At 42.2% G+C, this 22,273-nt stretch overlaps 1 protein-coding gene across 3 annotated transcripts in view; it reads right to left on the reverse strand.

Moving 5' to 3' along the window:
- The window catches only part of LOC119479337 (ankyrin repeat and fibronectin type-III domain-containing protein 1), a 148,725-nt gene that overhangs the window by 52,637 nt on the left and 73,815 nt on the right, over positions 1-22,273 (reverse strand). For 2 of the 3 annotated variants that reach the window (XM_037754803.1, XM_037754802.1), the window contains one exon: positions 4,589-4,629. In XM_037754803.1, the coding sequence (XP_037610731.1) occupies positions 4,589-4,629 (41 nt within the window). Of the gene's footprint in view, positions 1-4,588; positions 4,630-9,066; positions 9,322-22,273 lie in introns of those variants that run through there. The other variant, XM_037754804.1, reaches the window with a different exon arrangement.

Genomic DNA, 22,273 nt, shown 5'->3' on the forward strand with positions numbered 1-22,273 from the left:
CCCCCTTATTCCGGCGCAAGTGCGTGGATCGCAGTGGTTGAGAGGTCAAAGAGGTGTGGCCTACTAAGTAGCCTACAATTTTTGAGTGAGGACAAAAAAAATCTTTTAAAATAGTTTTACATACAGACTTTTGTATAAATTATCCAGTTACTGTGTTATTATGATTTTAGTTAACATGTGTAAATCAAATTTTGACAACCTAGTCCACCCCCTGTGATCTTCGGCACCACCTTGAAGGGGGCACGGACCACAGATTGGGAACCAGTGAGTAATGTGTCACTCTGTTTTCTCGGTGTTTGTCGCTTTATTCTGTCTTCTTTCTTCTCTTTGCTTATTTCCAACTGATCCAAAACACAGGGATAGAACTCTTTTTATATGTCAATGCTCATTGATATGTTTGCATCTTTACCTGTGGTTAGCAGATAAGACGTAGCTCATTGGTCGACTGATTTCTTCTTCTTTTCCTCTCTCTTCTGCTGTCCTATGATCTGAGACATAAGACGCTGTGTTTGATCGGCCCCATTCAGGACTTTGTGTACCGTACGCTGAATGAAATACATGAAACCTGTGAATTAAATGCTGCTAGGGCTCCGGAGGCACCTGTAACCACGGCAACAAGCAGCTGTTGCTGGGAGGAAAAGTCCTTCAACTGTGGAGGAACGTGGCGGTAAAACAGCAGCTGGGTCTGAGACGCAGCGTCTTTAGAGTGAAAAGAGTGAGAGGAACTGAGTGTCTGACGGTTATCTCAGCAATAGAGCGGCCTTATAAATTATCAGGGTGATTATCTACAGTTTTTAAGAGAGACAGCTGTCGTATCCTCCACTAGAAAGTAAACATTATGGATACAACATTTTCCATACGCCAGAAGAGAGGATCTTTAAAGTTATTTAACTGTGGAGCTGAGAAATTACACTTTACAGGAGTATAGTTTTATTATCTAAACAAAACTAAGTCAGGCACATTGCTGGAGAACAAATATCCTCCCTTACACACACACACACACACACACACACACACACCTACAGTACGTCACCCCCATATGAGAACAATTACATGGCCTGCTCCCGTGAATAAATTAGTCTAATCAAGTTCTCTCTTCCCTGACATCCGTGCCTAAATCCCTTGCTCCAATGAAAAACGCAAAGCATCCCCCAGCCTCCAAGACACCGCCAGTGCCCCATCCTTCCATTATTCCTTCCTTCCTGTACTGTCTGCACCCAGCATTAAGTTGGAAAGACAAGTTAAGTCAAGAAAGTAAAGTTTTCTTATAGAGTGCAAGCTTTCGATGCACGCTCAAGTGCAAACTGCAGACAGTGTCCATAAAGTTCTTAGAGTGAGAGAGAGAGAGAGAGAGAGAGAGAGAGAGAGAGAGAGAGAGAGAGAGAGAGAGAGAGGAGCCACAACTAAGAAGTCCAAAGTCTGACTGGACAACTGAGGTTAATGTAGGTGTTAAAATTCAAATTAACAACTGTGATTAATAAATTCAAAAACAGAAAAAAGAGATAAAAAGGCAATTTGAAGCTCTATAAAATCTCTATTGGCTTGAAAAAGCATTGAAACGTGTTAAAACGTCATGCAAAATGTAGTAAAATACATCCTTGTAAACTGGTTTAATTGTGTTGCCCTACTTTTTTGCAGAAATCCTCTTTGCCTCTGAATTTGGTTTGGTGTGCATAAAGATATCAAAACAGGTGTAATGCGAGACCTTTCACTATACGCCTGGTAATAAGCCGTGCAGAGGGAGTCTGAACCACTTGTAAATGATCCGGCGATTACCTGCTGTGGCACGTAAAAAGAGAGTTGCCGTGGTTCAAGTGGGACGAAATAAAGGCATGAATGATCCTCTCCATCTGGAGGAACAATGAGCCAGAGTTTAGCAATATGCCATCCGTAAGAAAGGTAAGAGAGGAACGGCTCAAATCCTTGACACGCTGGTCGAGTAAGAGAATGAATGACGATGCAATCCTTCACCCCGTGGGACAGAAATAAGCAAATATGTATTTGCACTGAGATGCAGAAAATGAATCTATTATGATTATATTCAATCATTTTGTTGACATTATTGACATAGTAGTAAGAGGATATACCTTCAAAATACTAATCATCTTCCCAATGGAAAGCTGAAGCAGAATAGGAGCCAGAACAGAGAGGAAGTGACTGTTATTATGGTGAAGGAAGAGATAATACAGATGGGATATTAAAGAGCACAGACACACACACATCATGCCTGTATGTTGTCATTTGTCCCTCAGGTTAATGACTATTTTGACATGAAAGACATGTGCGTCCATGTGTGTGCATGCTGTTCCCCATTTAACCTACTATATCTGTTCATTTACGCTCATTCACATGTTTCCGCTGGCATAAATAAATGTGTGACAGGGGTATACTGAACACTATTCTCTTTCCCTCTTTTTCCCGGGGAAGACTCCTGTTACTTGATGGCTATACCGGTTCTCGAATACAGCTGCTTGTCTCCTGGCAACAGATGTCTCCCATTCTGGCACACCGAGTGCTCACTGTGCCAGCACACCTGGCACATCAGAGGCATCGGATATGACAAAAAAGAAGTATACATTACATCTATGATGCAGCACATGTCCCACTGTCAGGACTCAAAGCCTCAAACACACAGGCAGGCAGACAAAGGCCAACCCGCTGTGAGTTTCATTAGTGGGAAACAAGTCAAGTGATCTTTGATTCAGCCTGATTACTCCATTTTTTTTGTTTGTTAAAGATCCAAGTAAAAATGGGGTGACTTCAGGACATCACACACACACACTGTAGACACACTCATACTCCATGTTTAGCTGGCAAAGGCCTGTTGCTATGAAACCATGCGGGCATTACAGTTCAAATGTGCAGCTGAAAGCCGTATTTGACTGAAGAAAACAGATAGATAGATACGCAATCGATAATCTCAAGAGTACTTGGCTGAATGTACGAAACAAACAGGTTACACTCATTGAAGCTTCAATTCAAGCAATGGTGTAGCTTTCAAAGGACGGCAGCAAGCAAAAAAATCTTCTCATGGGCTAATTGGTGCAAAGTGAGGCATCCTGAAATGTCTTGGACAGTGATACAGAGAAAAAAGAACCATTTCAAGTACCCATTCAGAGGTGCACAGATCATGCTGGCTGCTTTGCTGATAGGAGGAAACAGACAGGAGAGAGATGTGTTGTGAGAGTAAGTATGGGTGTCCATGGCTTTAGTTGCTGGGCAACTAAAATATACAGCTAATTTTGATTGATTGAAGTTCCCGCCCCGCTCGTCTTTCACTGTTGTCGACTGACAGTGATCCGCTGTGCACCTCAAATGTTGAATTAGTTTCTATATTTTCCACACAGTTTCATCTCAGACGTGTAGAAAGGCTTGTTTTCCATTAAAATGCTTTTTTTTTTTGTCCTGTTATTGGCCCCAATGTAGTACAGTAGGAAATGTTATTGGAAAGCACAAATGGAGTAATTAGCAAAGCCAATGGTTACTGAGTTACTGAGAGAGAATATATTCACAGTAGTTTTTTTTTGTTAAAACAGAGTCGGTGTTGAGTTCACATTAACAGCAAATTGCAGTAATGTGCAAATTTAATGGCAGCAGGTCAGAAAACAGAGAGAACTCTCACTAAACTATGGCAAAATATGAAACTGGGGATATAAAGGTCTACCACAAATAATGGGGAGTTGTTTTTTATCTGAAGTGAGGGTCAAAAAGGATGCTGGATAATTTGTGATATTGGGCTATATAAATAAAATTGACTTAACCTAATCCAATCTTATTTTGTTGATACCAGTTAAGATACAAGCTGAGTGGTTAACAGTGTCGTCTCCCAGCATAAAGGTCCCTGGTGTGATTCACAATCCCACAGAAGATGTCATTGTCAAGATATCACTTGGCAGAGGAACTCTCAGTTACTGAAAAACACGAAACAACTCGATTTCCTTTCATAATGAGTAACTCTCATAATTTCATTTTTGCAATTATTGGAAGCAGGTATAAAAACCTGTGAGTGCTTTTGTTCCAGTTGGCAAATTAAAAGATGATTCTTACTCTGATCAATCCAAACGGTACCATGCTGAATAACTAAAGCGACTGGAAAGTATTACTACTTTGGAGTGGATTATGATTCAAGCTTAGACACACTTAACTTACTTTCAACCACACACACACACTCAGGTCAAATTCTTGACTTGAAAAACTAGTTTGAATTAAGCTGCTTAATGTTCTACTTGAACCACGATGACAGATTAGACATCAGTAATGCCAATGAGGTCAGTGAGCCAATGAATGTGTTAGATTTTCATGGCAGCACGTGGCTTACATAACTCAAGATTAGTATTAGGAAACTTGCATTATGTTGTTAGAACAAGACAGAATGACGCCCAAGTTAAGTTTAGTTGCCACCATAGCAAAAGATCATGGTGGCAACAACCATTGGGGGATTACATAAAGTCTGTGGGAGCCATTGATTTTCAACCATGTCCAAGTCTTTGGTGTCTTTTGCTGTTTTCTTGAAATCAAATATAGACAAGAGAGAGGAATGCATGGAGGGATGGAGATGCACAGACAGGTGAGGACGGTTGGGACTTACTTCTTGTGCTGATTTTCCTTTCGGTCAGCAGAGCCCAGACTCTGGAAATAAGAGAAGAAAAACAGACGTTACAATCACCATCTAAGAAAAAGCATTCTCCATCCTTTAAGGGATACTTTGCCAATTTTCAACCGGCAACATACAGTATAGTTAAGGGTCTGCACAAAAGGTACTGCCCTCAATCAAAGCACCAGCAAGTTCATTAACCTAAAAAACAATCCAATTACACAAACAGAAAGACAGAGATATCCTGCTCTCCCCCTTAATTGAGTTTGGTTTATTACAGTCGAGGTGACCGACAGCAATGTATGTCTCAACTCTCCCACTAATCTGGCAACACCGATCAAATGATCAATGCCACCCTGTGAGAGTCAATTACATGGGTAATGACTTCGTCTCCAGCGAAAAAAATAATTAGCTCCCTAGCTCCACACTTTATTCACATACATTTATCATAATGTGGTGTGCAAGCGAATGTTTAGGAAGGAAAACGTGAGTGTGAGAGGAGGCAAGACGAGCGAGTTTAAAAGCCATTTCCCCCGATGATGAAGAGTTCAGAAACTCCAGGTGCAAAAATAATACATCCTGCCAGCTCTGCTCAACAGGGGCTGTTTGAATACAACCCTCCGGCAGAGCCAACTTATTAGGCACAGAACACACACTGACACAAAACACACACCTATACACAGCGGTGCAGACACACAGTATCCCCCTGCTGTCCGCATCTTCTGGAGGTGTATAGCCCTCAGCGGTGACGCGTGCTGAGACTGACAGTAGTGCACACAGAAGACACTCAACACATACACATAACTGGCCTTAGGCTGGAGATATTTTTGGAGTAAAATTATGCCGCTGTTTTTTTTATCTTTGGCAAGGAGGCTAATTTACTGTAGGTCACGCTCCATCAACAAAATACAACACAAAATATTACGATGGTTTCAAGGCTGTCAAGCCGTGTTTCCATGCAACTATAAAGCGAATTTTAAGCAAACTTTTGAAATATAGAAGAAAAAAAAAAATGCAAATTAGGCGCGTTTCCATCAACTGGTTTGAAGGGAATAAACTCGGCTACAGTGTAGTTTAGTAAGAAGTTGGCACTATAGACTACACATGGCTGTAATCTTCTAGTAAACAGAGTAGAAGAAGTAGAGGCTGCAAACCGTAAACAAAACAAGTCATGGTCGTGTCTAGAATGTAACCCGCAAATTGCGGGAACTTGCAAAAACTTACACAAACTCTTGAGACTCGCTGCCCGACGACCTATCCTAACCTTAACCAATCAAGGTCAATGCCTAACCTTAACCATCTCACGAGAGTTTCGCAATTTACAAGTCGCCTCGGCCATCTAACCCATCTACGATAGAAAAAATGGAGAGAGGTCTTCAGGAATTTGTTTCGATTGGGCAAGTTTTAATTGTTCTTTCGTGTCAGCTAGTTTTGGCCATGTTTCATGATGTCCAGAGGTGCAGTCGCATGTTATGGGAATATCTGAGAAAATGCCGACAACAGAAGCAGCTGATCAGTTATGTGAGTTAAATGTTCAGACAGATTGCCAATCATCAGTTTGAACCCAGACCCCTCTATGAGATGGTGGTAAAGGCATGGATGTATTCATAGAACTGGATACGACATTTCAAGATGGTGCCCCATTCATAATTTTAAAGTCTTTTGTGATGATTGTGTATGGAAAACAGTAGTTTCGGGCCACCTTGCATCACATGACTTGCAATTCCAACCGTGGCCACTATGCCTCACGACCAAGCCCTGTTGCTGGGGGCTTCTGTGCGGGCAGCCTGTTCTAACCATATCTCATGTCATATCACAGGTCTTGGGTACACGGACTGTGTGGGTGTCTCCAAGAACACCTGCTATTTTGGTTCATGTAGGTGCAGCAGTGCAAAGTGCAAAAGGGCTGGCTGAAGTTGAATATAGATGGGAGGATGTGGTGATTAATAAATATACTGACAGTCCATCACATCACTGGTCTCATCACTCGCTCTGAAACAGCTGTGCCGACCACACTGACACATGACGGCAATAGCTCAACAAATGGAAATGTTTCTCCGGGAAATCATATTGTTGGACGGTACAGAGCGGCACGACCTGAACACGCAACACCTCAAATCTGCAGCCAGAGACAGATGGTGATAATTAGGACAATGACGATGGAAATGGTGAAGCCGTTTATATAACCCCATGTATTTCACGTTGTAAATGGTCACATCCATAATACATTTGAAGAATAAAACATTGCAGATGATTTTGTCTTTATTGAAAAGGAGACAGAATAGAGTTTTAACTGACCAGTCTGATATGTTTAGAGAGATTTTGTAGCAGCCTGGTGTAGTTTGGTTGGAGCGCTGCTTGTGCTAGATGTGGCGCCGCCACGGAAATAGGCCCAATGTCTCCAATTCTATCAGCGGAGCCGTTAATGGACATCTACTGGAGCTCAGTGACTTTGGTGTGAGCTCCTTTTCTAAAGCTGCCTTCACATGATAACACATTTGCTCTTCACTCGCCGCGATGTAGGGCGCAGAGCATTGCAAAGGCAGCAGGTAAAATATCTCCCCAAAATGAGCGCAAGGAACGTCATTCACTGTTTCTAGGCAACAACAACAGTTAGAGCTGTTCTCATTGGTTGCGCTTTGAAAGGTCAGTGCCAACCGAGGTCAAAGTTGAAATAATTTGAACTGTGAGCGCAGCGTTCGGTGGCGATTTCGAGCGGTGTGCCGCACCAAGGGTAAGCACTTCCACTTAGTTGGGCGGCATCGCTGTCCCCATAGGAAAACGATGGCACAGCCGGCACAGAGCGATTTAACCGCTGATCATGCGTGGGCATCTTAAGACTCTAACAAAGTGCTAGAGTGGTACAGTACAGCGAGTGTATCCTTAAAAAAGAAGCGAGGAAAAGGCATTCCCTCTCTTTGAATCTAAAACTGAACATCAGAGAAATCTCTTGTTTTGAGTGTGTGTGTGTGCTTTTATGTGAGCAGTGCAATGACATTTTGACCAGCTAGTGGAGCCTCTACTCTGGTGTTTTGAGTGTGTGTGTGTGTGCTTTTATGTGTGCAGGGCAGTGACATTTTGACCAGCGATTGACTTCTCTGTGCGTTCAAGTCTGCATATGAGTTTCATCCTCCTGGTGGGGACAGGATAGGCCATACGGAGCGGCTGACCTTTCACCCCCCCAGCTTCCCCACAGTGCCCTCAGGTAGCGCCACTCCGCCATGGGGATGAGTGCAGGTGGGTGTCCTTCATTTGAAAGACAGGTCTGTGGGGGGTGAAGGAGCACTATTTTAGAGCCACCTTTCAGGCTGAAGTAACGACTGCATCAGAGCATGAATGAGAGACAGAAACTCGTCTACTTAACAGGAATAGCATTACTACAGAATTACGAGCAGTGAGCAATTACAGCCTCTGTAATATAAAATGCCCAACTTCACATTTTTCACATCACATGATTAACAGCATAATTCTGGAAATGTATGGGAATTATTTGGGTATTCACTATGACAGAAATGCTTCCTTTTCGGATCATAATTTTGAAGAAGCTGAAATTTATGATCAACAACCAAATATAAAAGCATTCCCCATGTGACAGCGTGTCGTGCACAATATCCTCTGTCAAACAGATATATACAGTATGTGAAGTTATGGAAGCAAGCTTCAATTACAGTAAAATGTTGTGAATGGCATCGACTGATATTTTGCCCGTTTGTACGCCAGCCTCTCGCAAACTTGGTACACGGTGTTCCTGCATCTTGCCATCTGTATCCTATCACATCTGTCCACACGTGTCCACAGAAAGCATCACTAACATACAAAAAATCAAACACAATCTCAGCTCAAACAAAACCTTTTCCTTTCCGTGCACTAGTCACTACTCAGTCCTTAAGTCCCCCTGAGCCAAAAAAAGCATGTTTCCACTGACAAGGGTAGCAGGAGACATCACACCTGACAACTAATAGAGCTACTCTTAACACCTTAGTCAATTATTCTAATGATAGTGTGGAACATATGGGAGATAATTAGCTGGCTTTACACATCAAGTTTAGGACATATTTGTTAATTATGTGCAAACAAATTTTAGAAATCATGAAAATAGAGTGACCACATTGAAGGGATTACAATATATGGCTTTAATAATAATAATAATGAATGCATAAGAATCAATTAGTAACATCATTCATCAGATTCCAGTTGTACCCACATCTGTCTTAGTGTGTGTATAAAAGCAGGTGTGTGAATGCATACCTTTACAGCAGGTACATTAAAAAACTTCCCTCACAGCCTTGAAATTACAGAGACAATATATGCTGTATTCGTGCCAAATGCCTCAGCATAATCCTCTTAACACATTTCTTCAAATACTGACTCACGAGCAAACAAAAATACACAAGCAGTAATGAAAAAAACACCATCAAATTTGCAGAATACCTTCACTTTGCGTCCATTAATTCCAGCACACACACGCATACCTGTCGAGTCCAACCCGGTGAACCCAGTCGGAGAACGTTAACTCCACTCTCCGTGTTTCTCTCTTGTTCTCAAAACCCACAAAGTCCTCTCTATGGTGCTCCAGCGGCGGCTCTAATTGCAGTTCACCTGTCCAACTTCAACTCTTTAGCTCCGTTTTCCCTCCCTCCCTATCGAACTCTCTCTGTTTTCCTCTCTTTCTGTCTTGGTCACACGGAGGTTTGTGAAGCTTGCTCCGATGGCGGCTGCTACCGCCACTGACTTGTTGTACTTTAATTGTGGTTGCTAGGCGATAAGCTTCTCCAATTCTGCACACAGTGAGAAGGGGAGGACAGGAGAGGAGGGGGGGGAGAAAGTGAGAGAATAGGTGGCGGGGGGGTAGGAGGAAATGCTCATTATAGACACAGTAGCCTGAAGAGAATGATCGGCAGGAAGGAGGGGAAAGGTCTACAGGAGGCGAAGAACTTGTACGGATGAGAGACATGGATGGATGGAAGAAGAGCAGGTGCATTTCATTGTTTTTACTCTGGGACCTTTCGCAGCCTGGAGCTTTTAAGCCAGAACAGCACACTTGGAGGATTTGCTATAATACCATAAAAGCATAAAAGATAAGCATTTAGAGAATTTCTCTACACACATTTAGTGAAAATCACTTTTTGTGCTTGTGCATCAAATACCTTTTTTATATATATATATATATATATATATATATCTTGGTTGGTATTAGCTTTCCGCTCATCAAAAGCAGGAAAATTTAGACTACAGCATTGTTTTCCAATTATATTTGGAAGGACAACTCGGATCCAGAGTCAGCAGTAAATAAACAATTAGCTAATTATGTGTTTGAGCCCACAACGCTAATTATTGTCTTTGATGTAAAACAGGTGTCTAAAGCTGACAAACAGCTCAAATCATCTTTTGTTTGTGTGTACTATGTTATGTATTTACTAAAAAAATTACATCAAATGGAATCCCACGCCATTGTTGCAGTTGTCAGATCGATGAAAGCTTTATATTGTATTTATGTAAAGTGAGAAAGAACTAAATTTGGCACAATGTGTGATTTCTTTAATTAGGCGAGAATAGCAGCTAGTCATCAGCATACAGTGGTTGGCACAGAAAATTAATATTGGATTCCAACACGTCATATTTTAAATATATAGTGATGCTTCTCTCAAAACCTAAAAGATTTCTACTACACAGTCATACTGACCACCAAAGTGACACCACAAGAGTGGACGAGTTCAGACAATGTATATTAGATAGAGACATAATTGTCTTTTCCTACAACAACAAAGGTTATGCCCATTGCAGCATGGGTAACATTTTTACAGTTTCAGTCCCTTTTCTTTTAATATAAAGGATCTGTAAATAATTTACTCAAGGTCATTCAACCTGAAAGAGGGACTTACATAGTAGCCTCTGGTACTAGAATAAAGCACACAAACAAAATGTATTTTGTGCCTATAAAAAATGTCCAGCACATGTCTTGCAAGCGCGTTTGGTTCGGCTGAAATATGACTATAGTTTTTTTTTATTTTTTTTGTAAGTGGAATCCTGTTAGACAGGTAACAATAACTACGTTTACCTGGACACTATTATTCCACTATTATTCTGAATATGACAATATTTTGAATTTGATACGGGTCATGAAAAAAAACATATTCTGTTTGCGGCCAGCTTTGTGCGTTGTACACAAACCAACTAGCCGACAGTTTGCAGAGATGCATGCCCAAAAGAAAAGCCCACATTTCTGGTCAGAAGGAGAAACACACCTAATTATAAACATTATCAAAGACTTGGATAACAACAGGTTTTTGGATATGCTCAAATATCGCTGCACCGACCTTTTCAAGAAGGTCGTTGAAAGAATGAAAGGGGGAGGCTGTGTTTGCATGGTCGAACAAGCCTGCCACCAGTTACGTTAATCAGAGTATGGACGGCTGCATATAAACAGGAATATTAGTGAAAACAGCTTAGTAGGAATATTGTCTTTTTCGGAATAAGGGCAAAAAACAGAATATTTTGTGAATGTAAATGTAGTCAATGAGTTCTTGATCCACACGTTGCGTACTGGGTATGACTAGCAAGCAATTCATGCTTCCTATTACAGTAACAGCCCACCCGCACAGACTTTTAGCTCTGGTGGACGTCAATATAAATCAATTTAGTCATGACATCTACATTGTGCTTAGTGGCTGGCGACCTTTAGTGTGACTGTGGGTGAGTCTCAGAGTGTATACGTACGCGCATGTATAAGTGTTGGCATGGCGTACTATGACTCACTGTGTGTTTTCAGTGTCTGGCTGTGCGCACACACACAAATCTCTGCCACCTCATTGTCCAGCGAGCGAGTACTGCGCTGCCTGAGCAGCACAGAGGGGTATAGGGAACATTACTCATAGCTGGTGGAAATGTCAAACATACTGGCATTGCTCTGAAAGAATACACAGGAAATACTGTCATACTTTCTTTTTTTATCCCCCCCCGATTCTTACTTGTGTCCATCCATCCCTCCATCCATCATTGCTGTACTCAAACAATAAAATCCACCTGCCAGTTTCTCCGGATGAGACTAGAGGAGATGCGAGCACTCAGCATGCACCACTTAGGGGCCGCAGCAGGTTGCCCCAACACCTGTCAGTCAGGAGGAGCTTTTCTAATTATAACTCACACACAATTACGCACACATCCCGATACATCCAGATGCACACCCACACGCCGCTCATTCTCATACATGCACACAGCCACGCACAGCAGCTTCCTTGAAGGGCTCTCAATGGGTTTCCGGTGGCCTTTCAGTATATCCTTCCTATACAGGCTCCTGGGAGGAGAGTGTGACAGCTGGCTTCAGGATACACACTATGCACTGCAAAGCCTCCCCACAACAACAATGTAATATAATATTACTGCTAATAAAAACAATAATAACTGCAACTTATAGATGTGCAATCATATATAATCATACTGTTAGACTGTGAGTGTTCAGAGTGAATATTTTGAAATATACAATAAATTACTGGAATAGAAAAATGTTCCACCTACTTGCTAGACAAATAAATTTTGCTGTTGATTGAAGCGCAAAGCAATAGAAGCAATAAAAACACGCAAATCTGTCTCCAAGTACGAGTAAAAGAACATACATATATAATATAAAACACAGAGCATTTAAAATGTTTCACAGTGCCACTTAACTGAGCACATAACAACAGCTTTGAGATACAATTCTTTCAACACTGTGTCCAATTAGCAACAATTGACCAGTAAATTTGCCATTTACCGCTCTCTGTTATCAGTTGTTGCATCAACAGGCTCAGTGCATTTTCACTGCTCAATCGATTGCCAGATTTGTTTGGACTGAGGGCTAACATTCTGCGTGCTGCGGTAACAAAGCACAATCCAATTATAAACAACAGCTCGTGGCAGTCAACTGGGGGCCTCCTACGCATCTGGGCTGGCAGAGAGAAAAGGAAAGGGTGAGAAGGTGAGAGAGCGAGAGATATAAAGAAAACAATTTAGATGGAAAAAAAATGGAGTCAAATGTGAGCAAGAAGCCAAATAAATTGAAATTGTGTACAGTAGTTCTTGGTGTAATTATACCATGACTCTAATAGTTGACACAAATTGGAAAAATATAGTCAGTGTTGGGCAAAAAAATTGCGCAAATCACCACAAGGTGTTTCTAGATATACAGTAGGGCTGTCTGTTTAAAATATTTAATCACGATTAATCGCAAATTAATTAATCACACATTTTTTTATCTGTTCAAAATGTACCTTAAAGGGAGATTTGTCAAGTATATAATACTCTTATCAACATTGGAGTGGGCAAATATGCTTGATTTATGCAAATTAAATGTATATTTTTATTATTGGAAATGAATTAACAATGCAAAATGATGACGAATATTGTCCAGACACTCACAGGTACTGCATTTAGCATAAAAATATGCTCAAATCATCACATGGCAAACTCAAGCCCAACAGGCAACAACAGCTGTCAGTGTGCTAACTCTGACTTGACTATGACTTGACCCAAACTGCAAGTGATTATCATAAAGTGGGCATGTCTGTAAAGGGGAGACTCGTGGGTACCCATAGAGCCCATTTTCATTCACATATCTTGAGGTCAGAGGTCAAGGGACCCTTTTGAAAATGTCCATGACAATTTTTCCGCGCCAAAATTTAGCGCCAGTTTGGAGCGTTATTTAACCTTCTTTGCGACAAGTCTGCCATGGTTGGTACCAATGAATCCCTTAGGTTTGCAAGCTTCATATGACACCTCAGGAAAATCTATTGCATTAAGGCGTTAAAGAATTTAGTGGCGTTATAACAAATTTGCATTAACGCGTAATTATCGTGTTAACTTTGACAGCCCTAGTTTACACAAAGCTTTCATAAGCCAAAGGGTAACAGAATACAAACAGTAATATGGACGATGTGGAGGTTACATACTGTAGGATGTGAACAGTGTGTTTTTCTTTCCTTCTTTCTTTCTTCTTGCTAATCCATTTTCCACTGTGGTGTTAGACAGAATTAATAGGGCTCTTAAAAACTCAGACGCTTCTGAGGCGAGGGAAAAAAAAAAAAGGAGGGAAAGAAAACAGATGACAAAGGAGAGCTGACAAACAGATACATGACATCAATGGGAAAACGAATGGACGGAAAAGACTGCGAGGCAAACAGGACGACAGCTAGCTGTAGACATTTACAGGTGGGCAGGTGTATGCGAAGAGAGAAAACCACAAGACGACTGAAAGAGAAAGTTTTAGTGCGCCGAGCTTCCTGATGTCATTGACCAATCAAAACATGTCAACAGCGTCGGGTGATGAGAGAGTGACAGGGCGGGTCTTCTCTCCCTTCTGTCTCACTGTCTCCAGTTTTACAATGTCATTATTTGTACAGGATTCCCCCCGCCCAAGTCTTGCGGTCTGGGGACCAAAGGGACCAAAACATGGCTTATAAATCAACACAGCAGAGAGAGACTATGGATATTTACCCATAAATCACTGCGGCGGAGCCACCTACAATCAGACTAATGGGGCTGGAAGACGTGCTGTCATCCAAGCCATGATGTCACCGAGCCCGAGCCTGTGGGTGTTGATGTTGGTGGTGGGTCTCTGGTTCTGTGTGTATGGGGGGATGCCTGCATATGTGGCTGTGGGTCTCTAACTATGTGCGTGTGTAGGGGGGGCTGTCTGAGTATGTGGTGGTAGGTCTACGGCGCTGCTTGTGTAAGTGTCTGTGGTGAGTGTGTGTGTGGTGTATGTGGGAGGCGGGATGTCTGTTTATAAGGGTTTGTGTGTATTGGGGTGGTCAGTATATACTTTCATCATGTCTCCGCATTTATGTACGTTACATCGGTCTATACACACACGCTGGTATTCTACATCTTAAGCTGGACATGTATAAAACACACATTGACATACAGACACACACACATTGGTCTTGTGGTTAGTGCTGGCTTACAATGGGTGTGGGATTCCATAGAGAAAATCTAAACAAGTCGAGCGGTTAGCACGGGTCTGCCACGTTTCCACACAATGGCGCTCATTGACATAAATAACTGGGGACTTTGTGAAATGGGACACCCATTAACTTCTCCTCCGCAGATAATTGCCCATTAGATCTTGGAAGAGCGGCGGATTGAGAAATAATTCAACTCCGACACTGACATTGTGAAAGGGGCCTGGAATCCGTTAAGATGGGTTGGCTTTTCGTACTATCATCCAGCCAAGCGCTTGGATTATCAACAGAGAAAAACGATGGCTTGTTGTAGGAGCTGTGCCGTCTGTGCCTTTTGGTTAAGCTGTGCTTTTTGAACATGGAAAAGATGATGACAACAAGGGGGAAAGAGAGACAAAGAAGAAGAGGACTGCAAATTAGAAAATAAGAGAAAATGATAAATTATTGGAGAAGAAACTGAAAAGTAGTAAAAGAAAAATAGATTGGTTAAGGAATCGAAGAAGTTCCTAGCACTTTGTTTCAGTTCTGAAATATACATGTAGGCAATTATGACTAATAAACACCCGCATTGCATCCAGTACTGATGTCACTTGTGACGTACAAAACATACTTTTAGACAACCTTCCCCCTTGATGAATCATAACAAATGGCTTTGTTGTCAGAGATTCACTGTTAATTGCTGAACCCGTGTCTCCACTTCACTTCCACTTACTTGTCTTCCGCCTCACTCGGCTCCTATTTGTGTGTCACAACAGCGCAAGGAAGAGGGCAAACGATCCAGAGTAACATGACTCATTCATAAAAATAAAATGCCTCCTGCCTACATCCTTGAGAGCACGCAGCAATACTATAATCACTCACAAGGGTGAGTCAATCCGGATGTCAAATATGACGACGAACAGATCAGTTCTACAGGTGATGACGCATCAGCGAGGAGGCTAACCTTGCCTGTCAATTTACAGATGATCCCGGTGAAAATCCACCTGTGCGTCACACAGTGCGTGCGCATAATTCATAAAGTTATGACAACGTGTGACATGAGAATTTAAAACTCAAGGTTTGAGGCTTAGTGACGTCCGCCTTCTTACGTTCAACACGCTGCGGTATTACCAGCGAGTTGCACAAACATGTTTGCTCCTCAAAGATAGACTGACACGCACGTATTCACTCCACCTACACATGATGCCAATAGCCACGGTTCTATTTATTTTCCCTCATTAGTTTTAAATGGTCCATCCAGACGTTACTGTGGCCCCTGCTTTTAATCATTGGAGAGAGCTCGGCTCAGCGCTGGCTTCGTCCTCTTTGATGTCCTCCAGTCAGTCCGCAAAGCCGACCGGCAAGCCAACGTCTCTCTTCCCTTCCATTTTCTGCTACTGCAAACAGCTGCCCGGTCCGCCGCACTTTGCAAAAGCTCTTTTCAGATTGAGTCATACATCTATCAAAATGTTGTAGTAAGTATGCAGATCTCTGTTTAACTACTGCGGGTTAAGTGCATTGATGGAAAGGACAGAGACTGTAGCAGCAGTACGGGTGGGGGGGGGGAAATCTATACAGCATAGTATCGCGATATTTTGTTAGGCAATATCGTATCGATTGATCTTTTATTATATTAACTATCAATCTCTTAACAATCCAATGGCTATTCTGCCTTTCAGAGGTTGTAGCGGGCTCAGTCTTAAAGCTAGAGTGAAGATACTGGTATCCTATGAAACAAGGCTCCAGACTCTCTTTACATTGGTTGCACCAGTTACATTCCGTTCTTAGTCCGTGCGGGGACTTGAACCGACGACTCTCTGGTGACGTTAGTAGCTATAAGAGTAGCGTAATGTAATGTGTGTGTGTGCAAGTGTTGGGATGAGTGACCGAGAGAGAGATGCGCTCAGCTGTTTGGCGATAATCGACGCAGAGAAGGAATTAGCGGTAAAGTTGTCTCGTGTTAAATGTACAGTGTTACACACACACACACACACACACGCTCCTACACACAAAAATGTTTTGCCCTCCCCACTTGTGAAATGAATCCAACACCTCTGATCAGGATTAGGCATCTTACCGGGAAACAAGGAGACATCGCAGCATTTTTCTTGACAAAAAAACAATCAATAGTTCTCTTCATTTTGAATTACTGGTATGTTTTATGGTTGTGGTGTTTCTCCAGGAGGAGTATAAGCCCTGTGAAATTAGAAGAAATTGATTGGTACCAACCAATGATCCAAAGTTACGCTAGATTTCGGCGAGGAAAAGGGCCCCTTGACCTCTGACCTCTAGATATGTCAATGAAAACTCTGAGATGAACAGAGTGAAAACTGTATCTTATTAGATAAAACAGATGTTGACAAACTGCTTAATTTGCAGTTGAAAAAAAGGTAATATATCGCAATATATCTTATTGCAATACTCAGCATATCGCAAACTGTTTAAATATATAATAATAATATTGTATGGTGGGGCCTCTGGTGATTCCCAGCCCTACTAGCCCACCTTAAGGTGCCCAAAGTATGAATTTGACACTGATAGTCATGCTGCTTTTTTCAGGACTGTCTAATGTTTTATGTGTTGGCAGATCCAGAGGGACAGCCCCATAGCAAGGATCTACTGTATGAGTTCAAGAGTAATAAGAGAAAGTTCCCATCAGCTTCTCATTTAGCAACGCTGGCCTCTAATTTGAGACGGACGGTTTATCAGTTGCTAGATTAGTTGCCTCTCAGCAGTCTTATTTTTAGTACTTCCGCTATGCAGTAATATTATTAAACTATAAGCATTGAGGCACGGTATCAGTATCAGTAGAGTTACCATCTGACAACAGAGGACGTCACAGAAGAGAGGTTAAGAGGTCAAACAGAAGGATTTATCACACCGGTTCAACCATGTAATTTATAGCTTTTAAACTGTAGTGGAATTTGTCAATTACGACAACAGATGGAAGATGAAATCATTTTGTTCCTTTTGACAACTACCAGATAACAGCATATTTTTTGACTTTCAAGGTCTTTGTATGACAGCTAGTGATTCTTCATTGATGTCATGGTCACGGTCATGGATCCAGAGACTTTTAACAATTCCCAAAAAGTGTATCAAAGTTTCCATCCTTCATTTTATCCAGACATGCAGGGGATAAAAAGCACTGGCCAGGATGGTGTCCTGAGGTGACCACCTGACTGCAAGAAACGTTTTATAGGAATATACGCAGGATTTAAGCTGAGCTTCTTCTATGTAAATAAATGATGTTACATGGGAGGAATTATGGGAAATGTCATATGTAAGGGAGTGCTTTAGTGCGGTTTGATTAACTATGATGAGAATTAGGATTTGACATCATATTTGGATGGATCCCAGGCTTTTCTCTTGCTCACTATGAAACTATAGAGGTACCGAACAGGCGTGGCTGCACATGACATGCAAAAGATGTGTTGCTACTCTTGAGTATGCTGCAAGTTTGAGGTTCACTGCAATTGCAAAATGGACATTTTCTCTACTAGTCATGGCTCAGATGGATAAAAAAGCACAAGCATTAGATGTAGATATGAAGGAAAACTGCATGGCTAACACACACAAATATCCACACACTTTATTCATTCATTTCCTGCAGACTTACCCTAAACATAACCGCTACTTGCCTAATCCTAACCCTAACCCTAACCGTACCCTGACCTTAAAGGTACAGTGTGTAGGATTTGGTAGCATCTAGTGGTGTGGTTGCAGATTGCAACCAACTGAGTACCCCTCCACTCACTCCTCCCTTTCCAAGACTGCTGTAACGTGAGTGCAAAACCGTGGTAACGCCGTTCGCCTCTCCTTACTATAATAACACTACTTTAGGAGCAACAGACGGCAGCTGGCGGTACCACGATTTTGCTCTCTGCGGCTCACGTTAGCGCAGTTTCACAAGCGTGTCGGAGAACTATGGTGACCTTCAGATAATGTAAAAACGTGAAAGGCTCTTTCTAGATCCAGTGTTTGGTTTGTCTTTGGCGGACTCCGTGAAGAAGACCCGCTCCCTATGTAGACATGAGGGGCACATTCTAAGCTAACAAAAACACAACGAGTCTTAGTTTCAGGTGATTACACACTAATGAAAACATAGTTATGAATATTATATTCCATTTTTATGCTAACAGATCACCCGAAATGTTACACACTGTTCCTTTAAACCAAGTCTTCACCCGAAAATTGAATGATTTACGTTATAATGACGTGCATTTTGTCCCCGAAAGGAAGGGGCGAGTCCCCACAATGTGACTGTGTAAAGAGATTTATGTGCCCACAACATGAGTAATACACACACACACACACACACACAAACAAAAACAACGACAAACATGATCACAAAACTCTGCACATGATGGATTTGTTTTCTCATAAAATATGGCAATGTTTTTGTACTTTATAGCTCTTGCATATGCTTACATGAAATAAATGTCGGTCTATGCAGTATCCTCATGAGCATATCGAAACCACCACTGAATATGAGTGTGTGTATGTGCGCTCTACATGATAGCAGGGGGTCACTAGTCCACCAGCTAATAAGAAATGTTCAGTGGAAAAATAAGCCTTTGATATGAATGATATCATTACAGCCTGACCTGTTGTGAATTTCTGACTGGGGGCCTAAATACACACTGTTAGTGAGGCTAGCACTTCATTGTGGTGGATAACTGGACTCGTGCCTCTATTCATTACATGGAAACACCGTAATAAAGAGAAACAACTGGTGACTAATGGGAAATTACAGTCAAAGCGGTCTGAAAGTAAGTAACAATTCATTTCAATTTAGCTTTATGTCATCACCACATTCACTTTATTCCTCAAATTCAGAGAGAGAGAGAAAATATTATTCCTAAAGCACCTTAATAATGTTTGGCCTGTCTTTTCAAATCAGGTGTTGAGAAATACGGGGTATAGGGGTGTAGGGGTTAAAACAGCAGGTACACTCGCTGCGATACTACTGGGTGGTACCAGAGAGAGTGTGTGTTCTCTCCTCATCCCAAAGTGATTTATTTCATTTTAATACTGCGTGTTTGCTTTGGAGCATGATATGTATTTAGTCATGAGACATTAATAGAGTAGAAAACATGTTGAAAAATGAGCTTGCTGACGTGTGTGTTCGAGTACTGTATGTTCTTGAGCGTGTGTGTGTGTGTGTGTGTGTGTGTGTACTGCATGAGTCTTGAGGCCCATGCTGTCACTCAGCCCAGCTCACAGGGTGGTCCAAACACTGAGCCCTCTTTACTCAGTCACACACACACACATACACACACACAAGCACGCAAACAAACAAACACTCACTGGTGTACATGTAATGACATACATAACAAAGTATACATAAATATATGGCCATATATATGACCATAATGAAGCAATCAAATAACCTCAGCGCTTCCCCTCTTCCTGTCCCAAACCGTACACCTAAATACGCCGCCGCAGACTCCCATCGCACGGCAACGAAAAATGGAGAGTCCACACAGCAAGCCTTTCATGCTGCACATTTGGTGTGGCAAAAAGGTTTCACTGGAGGAGATGCTGAGTTTGACAGCACCGGTGTATTAGCCAGTAAGTGTCATTTTTTTGGGGGGTGCGTCGGCAAATTAGCAGCACTGACGTTGAGGTAAAAGGGGAAGTTTGCTCCTAATAAAGCTTCTTAATATTCTTGTCAGTGGAAGAAATCCTCTAGGTACCCAACTTTCCAAAAACCACTTAACACTTACGCTCAGGCTGTTTTTGTTTTTCAGCAAATTGGACGAGAGCGACATTGATTTTGGCCTGCTTGCGCTAAGCTGGGCCAGCCATGAAGCCAGTCCCCGCGGCCAGATATTTAACATTTGATTAGTCAGTGATTTGATTGGCGTTAAGATTTCACAAATGTTAATATCTGACATGACAGCATCTCTTGTGTAAACATCACACCGCCGTGTCAGCTTAAAATCTAAATACTGACCTCACTTAGCCCCACCGCTCGCCACTACAAAGACACCCACCGCGCTGTGATTACTGACAGAATCACTGCGACGAAACAAAAAGAGTTGAAGGCTGAAGAAAAAAGGGAGGTCTATTTGAGCATGTGTGTATAATTGCAGCAAAAGGAACACAGAAGTTTTGCCAAAGGAATACGACAGAAAAAGATGGTAATGGTGTGGCGTTTGTTGACATGTCAAGAACTCAACTAAAAAAGGGTTAATCAGAGTACTTTGTAGCAGCACAGAGATAGTTTAAAAGAAGTTCAAACATGAGTAAATTATGCTCCTTTCATGAGACCGTGGCTTGATTTTCCATTATCTGTTCCTCCGAAAGACAACAACGTGAGCTCGCCAGTGATTTATTTGGGCTATTAGCGCTGATGTATCTGGATTAGCTCCACTCTCGTCTTCCAGGTGAGGGGGAAATGAGTCGTTAATATTTGCGCTACGCTACGGTTCTCCTGCAGCATCTCGGCTCGCGCAGCAGGAAGCACGAGGCGCCCTCCCCCTTCCCCGCTATTAGACATTCACTGAACAAATACTGCAAATGAGCCCCGCTTCCCCCACAAAATGGTAATAAGCCATAATTGCCTGTAATCTGAATACATTAGTCCTAAGAGGGTCCTGTTGCTTTTGTGTGCAATCACGGTAGAGCTCGAGGACTAAAACACGACGGTAAGAGTTGTGTACGACTCTCCGTGAGCCGCCGAGGGGTTTGATTTTGGCATGAAATGTATATTATACGTTGCGATTCACAAAACAATCACACTGTACATACAATGCAAGTGTGTGCTGCTTAATTAGACTCTTGGGAACGGGTGGGCTCTTTGTCGCATATGTGTTGCAGCCAAGCCAATGCAATTGCAGTGCATTGTAAAGCCTCAAAATACATGGACATCAACTTTAAAAATGGCACTGACACTGACATGATATCCACAGGCACACTGATAGATGGGAGTCAGGATCAATTACAATCCTCCCGTAAGCCTCTTGATGACAGCTTCTTGATTTATTTGCCGTTTTATTTATTCTTGTTTTTCTGCTGCATTCTGCTGAGTGTGTTCCCCTCACCAGCATGTCTAAAGGTTGGCATGCCTTCTTCCTGTCACTCTTTTCTTCTTCTTTTATGCTCTCATTTCTTTCTCTCTGACTCTCCAGAGTTGGAGGCGCCATTGTGTGCTTGCGGCTTGTTTACGAGGAACACTGATTCACCCAGTGAGGTTTGGCTTGCTCGTACAGGGATGAGGGGGGGGGGTAGAAATATGAATGAATTTACAACACCCCAACCCTCCGCTTCTACCCTTCTATTCCCAAATTCTCCCATCATCTTTCTTCCTCCCTACATGCTCCTCAGCCACCTCCAGGCACACTTTTCCACTGGTGTGTGCGTGTGTCAGTGAGAGTGTATTTGTGTAAAGCCAGAGGGGCGGCCAACACTGGCCAGAGGCTCATTTTTGTGGCCGGGCCAGTGTGTATCCCGACGGCTCGCAGGCGTCTCGGGGGCCAGCTCCTCCTTCCAGCTCCATTCCCTCACCCTAGGGCCTCTCCAGAGAGTCTCTGCAACCCACCACTGCTTAGTCATTTCTAGATCTACCGGGACAAAAAACAGTGCTTAATTTCAAGCATTTATTAAAAATGACAGGCTGTGTTTGTGGGACCTGTCTGGGAGAAGAGAATGAGGAGGAGGAGGAGGAGGGGGGAAAGACATGTATCCAAAACTGGAAAGAACATTGAGGGTGGGTTTCATGGCTGGGTTGGTGATGGGAAGTCTTGGACTAACTTGTAAT

Source organism: Sebastes umbrosus, chromosome 20, assembly GCF_015220745.1.
Source record: "Sebastes umbrosus isolate fSebUmb1 chromosome 20, fSebUmb1.pri, whole genome shotgun sequence".
NCBI classification, from domain to species: Eukaryota; Metazoa; Chordata; class Actinopteri; order Perciformes; family Sebastidae; genus Sebastes; species Sebastes umbrosus.